Source organism: Neovison vison, chromosome 3 (assembly GCF_020171115.1).
Source record: "Neovison vison isolate M4711 chromosome 3, ASM_NN_V1, whole genome shotgun sequence".
NCBI lineage: Eukaryota > Metazoa > Chordata > Mammalia > Carnivora > Mustelidae > Neogale > Neogale vison.
In genome coordinates, this window is record NC_058093.1 from 179,544,008 (window position 1) to 179,563,404 (window position 19,397).

Sequence of the window (19,397 nt, forward strand, 5' to 3'; positions counted from 1 at the left end):
GGAAAGGGAAGGGCAGAGGTGGGAAGAGAGAGAGAGAGAATTTTAAGCAGGCTCCATGCCCAGTGTGGACCCTGATGCAGGGCTCCATCTCATGACTCTGAGATCATGACCTGAGCCAAAATCAAGAGTCAGATGCTTAACCAACTGAGCCACCCAGGCATCCTTGAATTTCAGTATCTTTTTTTTTTTTTTAAGATTTTATTTATTTATTTGACAGAGAGAGAGAGAGTGATAAAGGGAACACAGGAGGGAGAGTGGCAGAGGGAAAAGCAGGCTTCCCACCGAGGAGGGAGCCCTATATGGGCTCTATCCCGGGACCTTGGGATCATGATCTGAGCTGAAGGCAGATGCTTAACAACTGAGCCATCCAGGAGCCCCCTAAATTTCAGTATCTCCTAAACTTCCTCTCATGTTAGTCTGTTTGCTCTGTCTCTTCATCTTTATTTTCCAGATTAGTAGGATTTTTTCTTGGTCATGAATGTAGGTTTTTTTTAGCTTGTCTCATTCTTTTCTTAGTTTCAATAAACAAATTATTTCTCAAAAACAACTTTTTCCCCAGAGCAGCCATGGGTTCTTGGTTCATAGCAGCAATGGCCCCTTAAATCACACTGAATAGAAGAATTAAATTTTTTGAAGGAATCAAAATTGTTTTTATGTTTTTTACTGAGGTATAATTTATAAACATTAAGTGCATGTATTTTAGGTGTGTAATTCAGTTAATTCCAACATATGTTTTTACCCATACAACCAAGCCCATCAAAACAGAACATTTCCATCACAGCAGAAATCTCTCTGAACCCCTTGCTAGCCAGTTGTCATCCTGCTCCTACCCAGGCAAGCCCTGTGGTGATTTCTAACACGTTAGGATGGTTTTCACTCTCATATGAGTAGAACTATAAATACAAAATGCAATACTGTGTCTGGCTTTTTTCACTCACGGTAAGTTTTTTAGATACATCCATTTGCTGCATGTGATGGAAGTTTGGTTCTTTTATTATTACTAGTATTCCATAGCACAAATATGCGACTACTGGTATATCTGTTCACCTCATGATGGACGTTTGGATTGTTTCCATTTTTGAGCAGTTATGCCTAATGCCACCATGGAGATTCATTTCATGTAAAGGGTGTATATTGTCATTTCTCTTGAGTAAAGATGTAATGTAATTCAGATTGTTGGCAAACAAGCCACCCACGGGTCATCACCCATAGCCCCTAAACTCAGCAGGGAATACTTTAGTAGGTAAATAAAAAAAATAACTAAATTACAAAAGTATCTATAGCAAGAAACAAAGACAAAAACTAGTTTTTGTGCATGTATCCCAAGTAGAGGATTTGTCAACTAAAGCTTGATCCTCAAGGGTGAGCTCATACATAAAAATAACAGACTACCATGTAAATGTGTTTTTTTTTTCAATATTTTCAAGTATCAACCAAGATATAAATATTTAGGTTTTTTTCCATTTATTTTTCAAATATAAACATCTTGTGTGGAAAAATGTCAGCTTTTGGAATGTGTAATAGTAAGTGACGTAAACAGTGAAGTGTCTGCCTGAGTGTGAGAACCATCTGGTCAGGGAAGTGCACATCTCCTGTTGAGTGGCAGCACATGTTTCCGGTTTTAGGTTTTGCCTCCACTGCAGAGAGAACTTCTGACCAGGAGTCTGGATCCAGGGTGTTTTTTCCTTCCAGCTCCCCAGTTTCTCCCTCGTTCTCCTGTCCATTGAGAATGCTGTCACAGAAGGGGGGGATGATCCACCAGATACTCGATCCAAGGAAGCATAGGGTAGAAAGTGTTCTACAAGACCAAGGGCACCAGCATACTTTCAGGTGGAACTCTACAGCTCAGTGGGCCCCTAAAGTTCTCTGTAGAATCATAGCACTGACTTTATTAATTTTTAATTGATGAGATATTTCCTTTGCACTTGAATAGATCAGTTTCTCCAAAGACTAAAATTATTGATTGTGTGTTCTTCTAAGTGGGGTGTACTTAACTTTGAAGTGTGTAGAGGAGGCAGGTAGGTCAGTACACATTATCCGCAGATACCAAACCAATGACAGGAATGAAGAACCTAATTTATTGCTTCCAGGCAAAACTGATTCATTTCAATCTGCCCTCCATGTCTCTTGTTAGGCCTCTTGATTTCCTTCTTAGGCCTGTATACTCATCCTAGGATCCTATACCCTAAGGCAGTTAGTTCATTTTATTTAAACTACATTTTGGGAGTTTTTTTGCATTATATTCAGGGCTTGTCTGTATATTTAAGGGGCTGGTCTACTTAGCTTCTGTTTTGCAAACATTTTTAACTATTTACCTAGGATCCTTTCGTACTCTTTGTACAATTCTGTTATTTGTTTTTCTCCTTCCTCTCTAGAAATGTTCCTTTATGCAGCTCTTAGGTAGAGGTTTTTATTTTACCAAACCGATTCTATCTGTTTTTCATCTAGAAATTTCTGTGTTGGTCTGCTATGGAATTCTTTGATGGTTTCTAGTGCTATAAAAAAATGTCTTCTTAAAAAAAATTATATATATATGTTTTCTGCCGTTTTTGGTGAAGGAGGTCGGAGGGGAGCATCTTGACTACTAGTCCACCATCTTATACTAGTTCTCATGTTTTAGTTGTCCTTTTAAGGAAAAGGTTCTTAGGCACCTGAGTGACTCAGTCAGTTAAGTGGCCGAGTCTTGATCTCGGCTCAGGATCGCAAAATCAAGCCCAGATTCAGGCTCCATGCTGGGTGTGTAGCCTGCTTGAGATTCTTTCTCTCCCTCTCCCACTACCCCTCCACCTACTCCGGTGCACGTGTTCCCTCTCTTTCTCTCTCTCAAAAAATCTTCTCCATTTTATAAAGTAATGCCTACTATCCATAAGAAATATAGAAAATGTGGTCAAGCAAGGAGTAAAAGGTTTTCTGTTTTGTTTTGTTTTTAGAGAAGGAGAGAGAAAGAAGTGGCGAGGGAGAGCAGAAGGAGGAGGAGAGAGAGAATTATCAGGCTCCGTGCCCCTGCAGAGCCTGACACAGGGCTCAGTCTCACAACCCTGAGATCATGACCTGAGCTGAAATCAAGAGTCAGATGCTTAACCAACTGAGCCACTCAGGGGCCCCGAGTGAAAGTTTTTTTAAAAAAACAAAACACTGTATTTTCATAAGTATTCAATATATTCTATTTTGTAAGTTTCCTTCAGTAAAAAAAGAATATTTACGTCTTAAATTTTAGTGAAACCATTGTCCAGTACAGCAAAAACCTCGTTTCTAACTTTATAAATGACGAACATAACCTGGTACTGTTGCTACTGAATTCTAGTCCCTGCAAAAGATAATTATAGATTAAAGATTAGACAAGTTTGGCCATATGTAATGGAAGGGTTGAAGTTGTTTTGGTTCACATGGAGGTTTGGTGGTCCGAGTCTGACAGGATATTACAGGATGCCTTAGCACAAACCCAGGTAGGCTTGGTCTTCCACCTCTGCTGCCCATTGTCTTGGTCATCATCCTTATTCCAACAACATACCTCACAACTCTAGGCTGTCATCTACAGCACTGTCACAAGTGCATGTGAGATGACCCTCTTTCTTTTGGTCAGGAAAGCCTTAACTGTTCTGGAAGCACTCTTGCTAAATTACACTCACCTCTCATTGATCACACTAGGCACATGATCACTCCCAGCTGCAAAGCAACCTAGAAATGAAGTTCTTTGGTTTAACTCCCTGAAACGAAACCAAGACATTGTTAAGGAAAAAGGATTTTGTGGCAGGCAATAGCAATGTTGGCTCCAGGGCCCGGGGTCTGTCCAGTGTCTGTGGAAGGGCCTGGCATTTAGGAACTCACAGTGATGTTCCCTGAAGGACTGGATGCAGCTGTCCCTGCCCAGGAAGTCACAACTTCGTACAGTATCACACATATCTAAATAGATACACATAGTGTAATACACACATTAGAAGTGTTTGCCTGAATAAAAATGGTACTTTTATTTCTTCATTTAGCCAGATGGTGCTTCTCTCAACAATACCACCCTGTCAGATGGGTCCCAAGATGAAGAAGGGAGTTTTGCAGTTCCTAGGAGTGGCTCTGTGGTAAGTTGTCACCCGCCAAAACAATCGCACAGCATATTTACAAGTTCAAGGCAAGAAGAAGCAATTTCTTCAAAACAGATAAGGAAAACTTGAACTAAGATTGTGAAGAAACCACAGCTGCCAGGAGACCCACCAACATTTTAACAGTTAGGAAGTATGAGACTCAAAACCGAGGAATGACTAGATCTCAGTTTATTTTTATTTATTTATTTATTTATTTATTTATTTGACAGACAGAGATCACAAGTAGGCAGAGAGGTAGGCAGAGAGAGAGGAGGAAGCAGGCTCCCCACCTAGCACAGAGCCCGATGCAGGGCTCAATCCCAGGATCCTAGGACCATGACCGAGCTGAAGGCAGAGGCTTTAACCCACTGAGCCACCCAGGTGCCCCACTAGATCTCAGTTTAAAAGAGGACTCTGTAAATTGATACCACTGTGGTCAGAAACTAGAGGATGTTCTTTGTGTGTATCAAGCCTGGAAGAATCTGGTACCTTTAGGCCTCTTGACTGAGTTCACACCAGTAATCTGGCCTAATTCTGCCGTTTAAACCGAGAAGTCCTTTACCCCTACAGGATAAATTAAAACACCCTCATCCTGATACTGAAGGCACTATTGCCTTAGAGCTCAGGACTTACCTGTATACATCCTCCACTCCAAACACATTCACTCGCTTGGCCTTGAGTGACAGAACTTTACTTCTTTTTTTTTTTTTTTTTTTTTTAATATTTTATTTATTTATTTGACAGACAGAGATCACAAGTAGGTAGAGAGGCAGGCAGACAGAGAGGAGGAAGCAGGCTCCCTGCTGAGCAGAGAGCCCGATGCGGGGCTCGATCCCAGGACCCTGGGATCATGACCTGAGCCGAAGGCAGAGGCCTTAACCCACTGAGCCACCCAGGCGCCCCAGAACTTTACTTCTTTTGATCAGAAAGCCTCATCATGTCCTTCCCCCTCCTAGAACCACTGTACATCCCTACTTGGTGTCTCTGTGCAGGTGCTCTTGCAGAGACCCTGTTCAGTGAGGTCGTGGTTACCGGATGGCAAGTTGATGGCAGACAAGAGCACCTCAGTCAGGCAGGTGGAGGGGGCACATTCACATGAGCCTCTGAGCGGTAGTTTCTCATCTTTTGACCAGTTGGAGACTAAAGATGTTTGATGATTACATGCATAGCAGGCTCTCAGTAGATCCCCGTTGTTCAGAGAGAACGTCATGAGCCCCAGGTGAAGGAGTTTTCCTGTTGTGTTTTTAGATTTTTGATTTTGAGGTTGCTTTGTTAAACAGTGATCATATAAGAAGCACAAAAGAATGTGAGTGACGATGAATAACTTATCCATAGCCCTACAGGTTATGGCACAGATGGGCTAGGGCTTGCCCCCAGGGTCTGACCGGCCAGCTCTGAATCTGGCTCCTATTTTCCTACTTAAGATTGTCCACTGGCATGCAAATGAGTAAGGATGTCTCTCTTTTAGAGATATTTTTCAGTGCACGCTACTTACTGATGGATGAACACAAAGTAAGTCCCTCACAAACTCTGATAGGTACTGAAGTGAGGAGTTACCTATAAGAGACCTCTCACAGTTGTGCTGTGGTCCTGTGACTGGGGGCTCCTGCTCCAAGGCTTTTGCACAGGATCCTGTATATTGTGTCTCAGTTGCTGGTATTCGTGTGCCCAGGGCACCATCCCTATACATTTGCCTCGACTCTGCCTACATGCTGCCCTGTATGTGCCCATCTCCGAGAACTACGGACTTTGTCTTGTAAATAGTTATAGAATATTTCTACTCCCCCCCCTTTTCCTGTAACTACTTCCTTAGTACAGAAACAAATCATCTTCCTTTATTACTGAAGTAGCCCCCTATGTGATCTCCCTGACTTTAGCATACACCCCTTAAATTTATCCTCCTCACAGCGGCAAGTTGTTGATCTAAACATGCAAGCCTTGTTTCAATGCCTGCTGCAGTTCCCCCATGTCTTCTAGTTGACGTAAAAACCCCTGACACAGTCTGACGCCTTCTCTCTCTAGCTAACTTTTCTGCCCCAGGCATTTTATATGAGCCAACGAAGGACAGCATGTGGTTCTATGCACACACCAAGTAACACTTGGAGCAGAATGGTTACATAATTGAGTTGCTGAGGAGAATTTGGGGTTGGCCTTGTTTGTTAGGCTTTTGTTGATCCATTCATTCATTCACCAAGTCTTATTAGGTATGTATTTTCTGCAGATAGAGGATTCTTGAAAGTTAGAGGGTGTAAGAGAAAGGCTGTAATCTTATGTAGCAGTTATAGATAGTGTCTCCTGGAGTATGTTAGTCATTCATGTTTTGTTTTTCTGAAAGCTGATTGAATCATGATTGTGATATAAATAAAAGTTTCAGTGGTATTGAGACTCAAAAAAAATCTCATTAGTACCAGTCTCCAGTGTGACTTCTTTTGGATTGCTTGTTACTCAGAATATCTTTACTTAGAAATATTCCACAAATTGGTTAGTTGCTAGAGTAGCCAGCCCACAGATGAGAACTTAATCCTTACTGCATCTGTACTGAAAATCATTCTAGAACATTGTACCATGAGGAGAATACATTTTGACTTCCTTGATTCTTGGTTATAAGGAGCCACTGACACCCCAGTTAGGTGCTGAAGTTTCTTCTAGATGATAGGATTTCCAGTAATTCAGTGATATGTTAACAAGGGCTTCAAGGGCTCTGGCCATGACTCTTGTGAAGTAAATCTCACCTGGCAGTATAAATTCCCAGGGACATTTTATTGTCATCTTCAAGACTTCAGAGGGTCCCCAGAACTTGCCCTTTGGAGTTTGTGTTGTGTAATGGTTTAAAGTAGGCGACCTAACTTTACTAAAAGGTTAACTGTAGCTTGACCAATACTGTTTTGGGTTTTTTTTTCCCCCCAATCTTTCATCTTTTCTGTACATTTGAAGGGTCAATTTTATGATAATTGTAATCTATCTATCTATCTATATATATATATGGGGTCTGTCTTAATTACTATGGCTCTGTGGTTTGTTTTTTGAAATCTGTTGGGTTGTGTTCACTCTCATTGTTCTGGATCAAAATTTTCTTTCTTCTTAGGTGTTTTTACTTCCGGATGAACTTAGGATAATGCTGTAACCACTCATTAAATTAGTCTTATTAGGACTTCACTAAGAACTTCATTAAATTTAAAGATTAATGTTGGGAATAGAATTTACATCTTAAAATATTGACTCCTCCCACTGAGAAATAATAATTGTGTTTTTCCATTTATTTATGTCTTCTGTACTTCAATAAAAATTCATAATATTCTTTCTTTCATTTTTTCCATATACATTTTTCATTGATTAATTACTTAGGAACTTTATAGTTTTCATTGACATCTTAAAATGGTAGGTTTTTTGGTCATCTTCCAGTTTGTTTTTGCAGAGATGTAAGGAAAGTAATTTTTTTAATATTTGTACAATTATAGCTTCCTTTCCAAAAATTCTTTTTACTTCAAAGAACTTTTCATTTGATTTTAAAGTTGTGCAAATAATCACCCGAAATAGTGAAATTTTTCATTACTCATTCTTTGAAATAATCCTTTTATTTCTTTTTGCTGTCCTATTGAACTAACCATAATGACTTGTTACATTAAATAATAATTATGGGAATCTTTTGATAAGTTCTTGATTTTTTCAGGAATTCTTCCAAGTTTCATTATTAAGTAGAATATTAGTTCTAAGTTTCTGAGCCTTATAATTGTTTTTGTTAGGGATGAAGGTTGAATTATATAAAGCAATTGTTCATCTATTAAAATAAATATGTTTTTCTTTGTTAAGCAGTTACCTTAGGAAATTCTGTTGATAGGTCTTTCTAATAATGAATTATAAATTTGTTGCTAAATAAAACCTTTATTACATTATGGAATATCAGTTTCTACTATTTTAGCATTTTAACAACTGCTCTATTAGTAAGATTCTAATAGTGGTATTTAGCCTATATATAATTTCTTTTTGTTGTTACAGATACACTAATCTTGGTATGAATATGTTAAGAGTCCTTTTTCAATGTTTTAGAGCCATATATTAAAATTTGGTCTAAATATATCATCTATAAAATCCATTATGTTTAAGCTTGTATTGTAATTATTTTTCATTTTATTTTATTTTTTTTCAGTGTTCCAAAATCCATTGTTTATGCACCATAACCAGTGCTCTATGCGATACGTGCCCTCCATAATACCCACTACCAGGCTCACCCAACCCCGCACTCCCCTCCAAAACCCTGTTTGTTTCTCAGGGTCCACAGTCTCTCATGGTTTGTCTCCCCCTCCGATTTCCCCCACTCACTTCTCCTCTCCATCTCCCCATGTCCTCCGTATTATTCCTTATGCTCCACAATTAAGTGAAACCATATGATAACTGACTCTCTCTGCTTGACTTATTTCACTCAGCATAATCTCCTTGTATGGTAATTTTGTAGTGAAACCTCCAAGACCTGGCATCAGTGTAGACATAGTGTTTTGATTATTTTTTCAGTGGATATGGTTTTGACATTATATTCATTTCCATCCCAAATGGTGTGAGTTTTGGTAACCTATATTTATTGTAGCAAAACTTTCAGTTTATTTAGCATTTTCAGTATATGCTGTTTGTGTATACACACATATATACAAATATACACACACACTTATTTAGGTGTATAATTTTAAATTTTCTGTGAGGTAGGTATTTCACCTTTTTTGTTCCTAATATTTATGTCTTTTATCCCAATTAGAACTGTAAATAGTTGCCTGTTACCAGCTTTTTTTTTAGGAGTTTTTTTAGGAAGTCACCTAAAAATAATTGTATAATTGATTATGAGCCTGCTTTTCCTATTGTATTAATATATTTAATCCATACTAATTTTTCATTCCTTCTTGGTTCTACTTGTATAATTTTTTCTAGTCTCTTGGATTATAAACACATTTACTTTTAATCTTACTTATTTGCATTTAAAGTTAAGAGTTAATCTCTGAATAACAGTTTAACTTTTATCATGGATTTTTGGAATTTAATGTTCTTATTTTCTAACATTTAGCTTTTAATTTCACATGTGATTTAATTTTTAATCTAAGATATTATGAGAATGCCTTTAAATTCACAATTGGATAGATTTTGTAATTGTTACTATGTTTTATTTCAAACTTGATGGCATATTTGTCAGTGAATATCACTTATTTATCTCTGGGGTATTAGGTATTTACCCAAACTGGGAAAATACTAATTCAGAAAGCTATGTACACTCCTATGTTTGCAGAATTTTTTACAATAGCCAAGATACGGAGGCAGCCCAAGTGTGCATTAATAAATAAATGGATAAAGATGTGGTATACATGGATGCAGTGGAATATTACCCAGCCATAAAAAAGAATGAGATATTGTCATTTGCAGTAGCATGGGTGGGCCTGTAGGGTGTAATGCTAAGTGAAGTATGTGAGACAGAGAAAGACAAATACCATATGATTTCTCTCATATGTGGAACTGTAGAAACAAATCAAATGAACAAAATAAAAAAGAGACAAAAAACAGACTCTCAAATACAGAGAACAAAGTAACGTTGCAATGGGGTGGCTGGGTGGGAGGATGGGTGAAAGAGATAAAGGGGATGAGGAGTAAACTTATCTCGATAAAGACTGAAACCTCTATGGAAATGTTGAATTGTTATATTGGACACCTGAAACTAATAGAGCACTATGTTAATTATACTTCAATTTAAAAAAATAAACATGTGTCTCTGGAGAATTTGGCAAGATGTAGATTTGCCAGTTCCAATCTCAGGGACATAAGGGGAAGAAGGGGAAACCTTATTATCTATTAATTCAAGGCAGCTTTTATACATAGAGTTATAACACACCAACTCAAATCTTGAGGGAAAAAAAGCAGCAGCCAGCCAGTCCCGAAGGTCAGAAACAGCTTTTGAGTTAGTGAATTTCTCCTATAAGTAATGAACATGAAAAATGTTAGGTACGGTGTTTCTTGTGAAGGAAATATTGTACAGTCAAAGTCTAATTTTGAGAGAACTCAAACAGGTAGTGCCAACTTTCTATAGACTGGAATTCAAAATAATCATATCTCATATATTCTACTCTCTAGTCCTAGTGCTGCATGATTTGGGTGGCAGACCAAGCTTCACTGGCTGGAAAACCTTGCCTTTCCTCACCAGTTGAAGCCCCAGCCTTTTATGGTTAGGCACATAGGGAAATGGTAGGACCTGTTATGGTCAAGCAAAGGAAGTGTGTTTTAAATGGGAATGGTATTAATATTTCAAATATATTCAAATAACTAGTAAAAATTTCAAAGGAAGCTAGTGTTCATATGTTTAATGGGTGAGTGGATATTTTTACACTATAAATACCAAGCACCTAGCCTTTTCAGTCAACCTACTTAAGAATTCAAAGTCCAGAACAGACACTTCTCCAATCAAGACATACAAATGGCTATCAGACACATGAAAAAATGTTCATCATCATTAGCCCTCAGGGAGATTCAAATTAAAACCACATTGAGATATCACCTTACACCAGTTAGAATGGCCAAAATTAACAAAACAGGAAACAACATGTGTTGGAGAGGATGTGGAGAAAGGGGAACCCTCTTACACTGTTGGTGGGAATGCAAGTTGGTGCAGCCTCTTTGGAGAACAGTGTGGAGATTCCTCAAGAAATTAAAAATAGAGCTTCCCTATGACCCTGCAATTGCACTCCTGGGTATTTACCCCAAAGATACAGATGTCATGAAAAGAAGGGCCATCTGTACCCCAATGTTTATAGCAGCAATGGCCACGGTCGCCAAACTATGGAAAGAACCAAGATGCCCTTCAACGGATGAATGGATAAGGAAGATGTGGTCCATATACACTATGGAGTATTATGCCTCCATCAGAAAGGATGAATACCCAACTTTTGTAGCAACATGGACGGGACTGGAAGAGATTATGCTGAGTGAAATAAGTCAAGCAGAGAGAGTCAATTATCATATGGTTTCACTTATTTGTGGAGCATAACAAATAGCATGGAGGACAAGGGGTGTTAGAGAGGAGAAGGGAGTTGGGGTAAATTGGAAGGGGAGGTGAACCACGAGAGACTATGGACTCTGAAAAACAATCTGAGGGGTTTGAAGTGGCGGGGGGGTGGGAGATTGGGGGTACCAGGTGGTGGGTATTATAGAGGGCACGGATTGCATGGAGCACTGGGTGTGGTGAAAAAATAATGAATACTGTTTTTCTGAAAATAAATAAATTGGGGAAAAAAAAAGAATTCAAAGTCCATTTATTGGGAGATTTCTTCTCCTTTTCATTGTTACCACGTCACTCCCCTACTCTAACACATGAATGTTCCTTTGTTTTGTTCTGTTTGGTTTTAACCCTTAGGAGGGTCTCGACTTCTTTGTGTGGCTTTCCAAGCCTTCCATAATTTGAGCTGACCATCTTGACTATTTTATTTCTCATATTTTTCTAATGCCTTGCCTCAGCTCCTGGCAAACCACAATTCCATGTAACGGAAGTGTTTCAGATATTTCCATACCTGAAATTATATCTTAATTTTGGGCCTGAATGTTTTTGCCAGCTGCCTCTGCATCTGTAAGTCCTCTCCATCATGCTTGGAGTTCCAGGTCAGCTTCACCCGCCTCTGGGTGAAACCCTTTCGGGCCGCACCTCTTTCTTCTCCATTGCCCTCCAGTAAATACATAGCTGTGTTGTAGAAATTAGCTCTGAACAGTGGGTTGATTGTTTTTCAGTAATGGTCCATAAATGTTACTCTACTCCTCATTATAAACAATAACTCATGAGCAGGGATCATGATTAAATTTCTGCCTCCCCAAGACAGCCCCCAGAATAATTTACATTACAAAGGGCAGGCACAACTTCAGTCCAGTAGAGCTGACTAGAGACTTAATAAATCAACTCAGCAGATGGGCACTTCTCCACTTCACAGATTAAGAAACTGACATTTAGTAGGTTTAAGCATCCCAAACCATCAGTTTCCACCTTTAAATAAAAGTCTCTCAGTTTTTAGAGTGTTGTCTCCCATTGGTGAGTTATTTCAAAAATTGAGAAAGCATTTCTCTTTTAGAAAACTTCAGAAGATCACTGAAAAGTGGTCCATATCATTTTAAGGATATTAGTGTACAGGTAATCTTTATTTTGTAGTTTTGTTTTTAGTACTACCAAAAATCTGATGGACAACTAATTGTATGGCTCTAGACCTTTTTTTTTTTTTTTTTTAAGATTTTATTTATTTATTTGTCAGAGAGAGTGAGCACAGGCAGACAGAGTGGCAGGCAGAGGGAGAAGCAGGCTTCCCGCTGCGAAAGGAGCCCGATGTGGGACTCGATCCCAGGACCCTGGGATCATGACCTGAGCCAAAGGCAGCCGCTTAACCAACTGAGCCACCCAGGCGTCCCAGCTCTAGACCTTTTTATGTCTTTTTTTAAATTATTATTATTTTTTATTGTTTTTAAAGATTTTATTTATTTGACAGAGAGAGTTGGCTAGAGACGGAACACAAGCAGGGGGGGGGGTGAAAGAGGGAGAAACATGCTTCCTGTCTAGCAGGGAGCCTGATGCAGGGCTCAGTCCCAGGACCCTGGGATCATGACCTGAGCTGAAGAAAGACGCTTAATGACTGAGCCACCCAGGCGCCCCTCTTCTCATTCATCTACCAATTATAGTAATTGGGAATCTATGTTTTAATAATTAGCCATGTATTGACATGATTTTTACACAATTACAATTGTGTCATCTCTTTTGAAATAAAATAGGAAAAAGAGAACACAAAGCTCAGAATTCAGGACACCCTTGTGTAATTTGTAGCACATGATAAAGAATCTTTCATGAAACAGGTGTTCAGTTATTGCTAAATAAATATGAGAGTAAAAGAAACAACATCAGGCTCTGGGGGAAAGAAATGAACAAACTTATATTGAATAGTAAATAAAAGATTGGTGATTGAATAGCAAATTTCCATCATTACACGCATTCATAGATACTACCACATTAAAATTTATATTGGCAGAAATGGTAGAATTTGTGTGTAAGTTTTTTGTTTGTTTGTTTCTGGTTTTTGTTTTTTGTTTTTTACTAATACCCATCCAGACTTGAGCAGTTGGCTTGCTTCACAGGGCTTTATAAAGATATGCAACTTCTGGGGCACCTGGGTAGCTCAAGTTGGTTAACCATATGCCTTTGGCCCTGCATCAGGCTTTGTGCTCAGCAGGGTGTCTGTTCCTTCCTCTCCCTATGTGCCACTACCCCCATTCACCTCACCCCCGACCTTCCCTACCATACTCTCTGTCTCTCGAAAATAAATAAAATCTTTAAAAAAAGAGAAGATACTCAACTTCTGACAATATTACAGGAGAAGACAAAGCTTTGGCAGGATCTTAGTGAAGAAAGTAGCAAATTAGAAATAACTAGAAAACACACGGTTTTGGTAATTATTATCACTCTCACATTATTACGCTCATTTTTTCATGGAGGAATTAATATGTTGAGTATTAATAGTAACCAATGCTCATTTTGTGCTTAGTGTGTATCAGATATTGTTTGAAGTGATTACAGAACAAGTAATTTAAAATTCATAATATTATCATTTTATAGATTAGGAGATTAAGCAATAGAGAATTCAAGAGACTTATTCAAAGTCACTCAGTAAGTGGGAGAGCCTGGATTAGAATCCCAACAATCTGGCCTCAGGGGCCTTTCCATTAACCATCCAGCCACATCATCACCTGAAATTTAAGATCAATATGCATGACCACCACATCAAGAATAAAAAATACCGTCATTGTCAAACTATGTGACATCAGGCATTGTAATTTTTACATCTTAGGAAGGGTATAAGCAGCAAATTCTCAAGAGCTAAGAAGACAGTTATTTTCATCTTCAACAGAGTTCTCTGTTGAGAAAACCATGTTAGCTCTGCAGGTTTGGACTGAACTCAGAAACAGGAAATCAGGTGCAGGCTGTGTATGGAATCGAGAATTGTTTTGTGTGAGAAGAACTTGTGTAAACTGCAGAGCATAAATGTGATGGGAATGTTGGGGAGCATGTGTTTGTATACTAAAACGTCTTGTGTTCATCTTCCCTCGTTTCACAGTCTGTACTCAAGACTCTTCCAGCTCTACCAGTTCTCTCCAACGGATCTCCAGACCCTGCACAGGCAGTTCAGAATGCAGGGAGTGGTGAGTGGCACATCCTTTTATATCGAACTGAAAGCTGTGTCTTCTCGCTTTTGCTCTGGCACTCAGTACAGTTAGCCATGACTTTGTCAAGGCAAAATGTGTGGGACTTTTTTTTTTTTTCTATTTTGATTCTGTCACTCCAGCACTCACTCTTTGCCAGCTCCAAACACCCCATTCTGTCACACCAGACAAAATTAATTGAGCCAAACTGGAAGCAGAATCTTCTTCTCTTTCACTACCCTCACATCATTTAGAAACTACTCACTTGGGTAATGTCTTTGATTTGAGGTCTCTTTCACAAGGAATCTGGATCTGCTTAATAGTTGCGAGTGGAAGTAGGACACTTCCAGAAACCTCTACTTAGGCTCAAGTGTGTACAGCACCGGAACAACTCTCACATAGCAACTCTAACAGTACATAAAGGCTACAGGGTTACTTTTTAACTGGACCTCTTTCACTTGAGTATTGTATTTTTGATCAGTATTTCTGTTTAAAATTTTAAAATCTGTTGATTTGCAAATTTCTCCATTTAACTTTTAATGTGAGATTAATTAGGTCTTCTATTATTTCTTTTTGTTGTTCTTCTTTAGTCACTGTCTATAGAAGAGGGTAAAAGACACAAGTTCTCTTTTTTATAATCAGTTTTTTTTTTTCACTGCATATGAACAGTTTTTCCAGACAATGAAAAAAGATGGCAAGCCAAATATTAGTTAGGAATCAGAGTTTAGGATTACTCAGATGATTTCTGGATTCACTTGTTTTTGGCCAAGGAATTTATTGTCTTAATTTCAAACTACCTCGCAAGAAATGTGGGACATTTCTTGTTACGCATTTGGCTCTTTTTTAATAAACAGCATAGGAGATCAGGTAACGAAATCAAATTACAAGAATCTGGGTTAATTTACATGAACAAACCTAGCAGTGAAGTCCAAATTGAATTTTAACACATCCTAAGAACCAAACCTCCCATAGTTTGGGAGAAACACAGGAGAAGTGAATTTAGGCAGGAATTCTAGTGGGGTCTTTTCCCGTTCTCCCTCTGCCTTAAGCTTCTGCTTCCTCAGGAGCAGCAACATTGGGTTTAGATGGACTTAACTGTAATATCATAACATACAGAAGAAATGCCTCATTTGTGGACTTTCCTCTAGTAATCTTCAGTGCCTTTCATAAGATATAAGATATAAAATTTTAATCTAAGATTAAAAACATCAGATGAGGGCGCCTGGGTGGCTCAGTGGGTTAAGCCGCTGCCTTCCGCTCAGATCATGATCTCAGGGTCCTGGGATCGAGTCCCGCATCGGGCTCTCTGCTCAGCAGGGAGCCTGCTTCCCTCTCTCTCTCTGCCTGCCTCTCTGACTACTTGTGATTTCTCTCTGTCAAATAAATAAATAAAATCTTTAAAAAAAAAAATCAGATGATATAGAAAGTTTGTTTGGATAATGATTAGAGAAATTCATTCATATAGAAGTCTGAAGACCCCACATTATTATTTAACTGAACTCCTCTAGGTGAGTCTGATTCTGTTCTTTGGTTATAAACGTTCTGATGTGCCTATGGGTTAACTTAGAAATATTTTGTGCTTATTTTACAGTACATGATATTGATTGATTAAATGACATAAAAAATTGTACGTCCTTTTTTTTTTAGATGATGATTATCGGAAAAAAAACATTCCACCAGAAACTGAAGAGCTGTCCTTTGAAGTATCTTATTCAGAAATGGTTACAGAGGCTCCAAAAAGAAGTAAATTCAAGAAATCAGATTTTAAGAAAGAAGACTATGCTTTAACTGTATGTAAAACCTTTCATGATTATTCCAATAACTTCTTATGGTTTTCCATGGGACAAACTAGGATTTTTTTTTTCTTTATTAAGTGTGTGTGTGTGTGTGTGTAGGGAGAGGGCAGGCATCAGTGTTATGCAGTACCCAGCCTGCCTGACCGTACCTGGCAGTACTGTGTTGCAAAAGAGTTGTGAGGATGTATGCTTGAATACTGTTTTACAGAGGAAATAGGATTTCCTGGCTTGTGTGATTTCATGAAAATTCTATCCTTACTTAAAGGTTAATGTAGATTCTATCTATATACTTAGTTGTGTTTCTAGAAACCACATATCAGAGGGGCTTACTGCAAAAAGTCAGTCATCATAACAAGAAGTGAGCACTTGCAGAACAGGTACTAAAAATCCATCAAAAATATTATCAAGAATTTATAATATTATCATGAAATAGACAAGTGGAGCTATATACTTCATTATCCTGAAAGCCTCAGAGTATGTATCTATGTAACTATATATTGGAATCTATATCTATATCCAGGATGTTATATCCTGAAAGCCCACTACAACTATGTTACATTGATCTGTTGGCTACTCAGTAAATGCGTTTATGAAGAGTTTGTGATGTAGAGTCCTGAATATTCTGTGCTGATCAGAGCTAGAGGCATGATGAGCAGCAGGGCAAAGACAGTTTAAGGACTGAAGCAGTGAGTCCTATAAAAACTGGCAGAGTCTTTATATAGGTAGCCTGGACCATTCCCGGACAACAACCCCATGATAAGGGAGGAGCAAGAGGGCAGGGCAAGAACTGTAAAATTCACTGAGTATCTTCTACCAGCCTGCTGCCCTAGGTATCTTCATTGCAATCACCCTGTGACTGCTCCCATTTTACAGCTAAAAAACTGAGGCTCAAAGAAGCTAAGTTATACATCCAAAGCCCCACAGTGAGTAGGAGGCTGAAATAGGATTTAAACCTACATATGTCAAACTCTAAAACTCCTTCCGGTCCTTAAGCAAACCTCTATGTTGGAGGGCACAGGATTGTTTTGGGGCAGAAGATGGAATCCACTGGGACTCTGGTTTCAGGGGCATGATCTTCAGGTCCTCGGATGAGGATGCTGGCTCCCAGTTCCTTCAACCAGGCTGTCCCCTCCTGAGATTTGGGTTACCTGGGGTGCAGGTCAGTCTCCTGTGAAGAACTTTGTGTGGGATTTAGCAAGTGGTAATTACTTAATGAATGATTGCAGTTTTTGCCTTGGTTGTTGTTGCTATATATTACTGTTATGTGGGGCCTTGGTTTCAGAAAGAAGGGAAAACAACTAAGTTTTTTTATAGAACAAGTTATGTCCCAAACCGCATTCTACATTTTTTTTTTTTTTTTACTTTTAAAATACTTGAGGTTCCAAGGAACAGTTGTTGACTAAATGAACAAATGAATGAATGAGTGGATGGTTAAAAACCTCAAGAAAGTTATAACCTGAGGGACCCCCTATAGAGAATATACAAAGCTTTATAACTGAAATAATTAAGATTTTTCTACTTTAGCACATTTTTTTCCATACCAGCTTTTTTGAGAGCCATGCTAACTTGTGGATATTAATAAGAACAAATTTTTTCTTAAAAGGTCTTACTTACGGGTGCCTGGGTGGCTCAGATGGTTAAGCCTCTGTCTTCGGCTCAGATCATGATCTCCAGGTCCTCAGATGCAGCACCATGTCAGGCTCCCTGTTCAGCAGGAAGCCTGCTTCTCCCTTCCCTCTGCCTGCTGCTCCCCCTGCTTGTTCTCTCGCTCTCTCTCAAATGAATAAATAAAACCTTTAAAAAATAAAAGAGGTCTTACTTATTTTAGTCTTCACAGTATTTCTGGATTGTTCAAAAGTTTGTTGTTGTTGTTACCATTTTACTGTATTTCTTCCCTATTGTGGAAATGGGGAATATAGCAATTTCATTGTCTCAAAATGATAGTGAGATTATTTGGTACCTTCTGTATGTTTTTATTTTTTAGAAATATTTAGGCTTTAAATATCTGAATTTGAGGTTTAAGGTACAATAACTACTGTCTCAGCACGCTTGTTCATCACATTCAGTGGGGAGATTAGTTAATCTTTTGGAGGATGCAGAGAGAATACGTCACACCAGATTAAAGGACTAATGGTCCCTAACCTGAAAGGATACATCAGAAGCTCTTCTGGGAGTACTTAGCTTTTGGGATCTGTGCGAACCCTGTCACACGTGCCCCTGGTCAGTATATTCCATGTGGTAGACATGGGACATCAGTGGACAACACAGAATGTTTCTTGGAAGAAAGATGTTTTCATGGTTGTGATGACAATTTTATAGTGCACTTCAGACTACTGTTTTGATTCTAATTTAGCATAAGAATGTTCTGCAAACGTTCTAAAAATCATTCACAATCTTTCTATGACACAGCTTGCTTCTCAGAGATTTTCGTACAAGTAGCATGTTTTGCTATACAGATTTAGAATGTCCAGGTGGCATTTGAATGAGGGGATAATAATTTTCCTTTGCCATAAGAAATAAATATCTTCCATATGTATTTTAGAAATTTACTGTCCAGAAAACCAGATTCGGCCTAACCGAAGCAGGAGATCTGTCTGCTGAAGATATGAAGAAAATCCGCCATCTCTCTCTAATTGAACTGACTGCCTTTTTTGATGCCTTTGGAATCCAACTGAAAAGAAACAAAACTGAGAGAGTAAAAGGACGAGGTAGTTAAGACAGGTTTCTTCTGATTTTAACACTTTGACACCCTGGAATAAGAGTAGTGCTTTGCTGATTCCTTTTCCTTTCTTTCTTGCCCATTATACAATGAAGACAATGGTATTTTTGGCGTTCCACTTACAGTCCTATTGGACAATGACCGAAAGAAAGACCCTGGAGTGAAGGTTCCCCTGGTGTTACAAAAAGTAAGTGGGATGTAAATGACTCGGAAAATGATAGAGCCTCCTGTTTGCAGTTTGGAGTTGTAAACCCACTAATGAATTTTCTTGTATGTCTAGAGATACTAACACCCACTTAGGACTCAGGCCCTTGGTGATTTTCAGATTTCTTCATGCATCCCCAAATCATCCCACAGCACTTGGAACCAGTTTGCCTTGCTTCAGACTTTTGGAGCCCTTTGCAATGTCTGACCATAAAGCATCAGGTGATGGACACAGATGCTCTGTCACATGGCTTCCCTCTGTCATAATTTTTTCCGGTATTTTCTAAAGCTTACTTGTGTGTATTATATGTCTCTGTATTTGAATATTCTCTGCAGAATACAAGATGACCATTAATTATCAGCTGTATATTTATTGATTAAGTATTTGCTAAGCTATATCACAGGTTA

At 38.6% G+C, this 19,397-nt stretch overlaps 1 protein-coding gene across 4 annotated transcripts in view; it reads left to right on the plus strand.

The window, feature by feature from the left end:
- Positions 1-19,397, plus strand: part of ARHGAP28 (Rho GTPase activating protein 28) — a 209,536-nt gene that overhangs the window by 146,010 nt on the left and 44,129 nt on the right. For 3 of the 4 annotated variants that reach the window (XM_044243370.1, XM_044243371.1, XM_044243373.1), the window contains 5 exons: positions 3,984-4,073; positions 14,186-14,270; positions 15,918-16,060; positions 18,609-18,774; positions 18,881-18,972. In XM_044243370.1, the coding sequence (XP_044099305.1) occupies positions 3,984-4,073; positions 14,186-14,270; positions 15,918-16,060; positions 18,609-18,774; positions 18,881-18,972 (576 nt within the window). The remainder of the gene's footprint in view (positions 1-3,983; positions 4,074-14,185; positions 14,271-15,917; positions 16,061-18,608; positions 18,775-18,880; positions 18,973-19,397) is intronic. The other variant, XM_044243372.1, reaches the window with a different exon arrangement.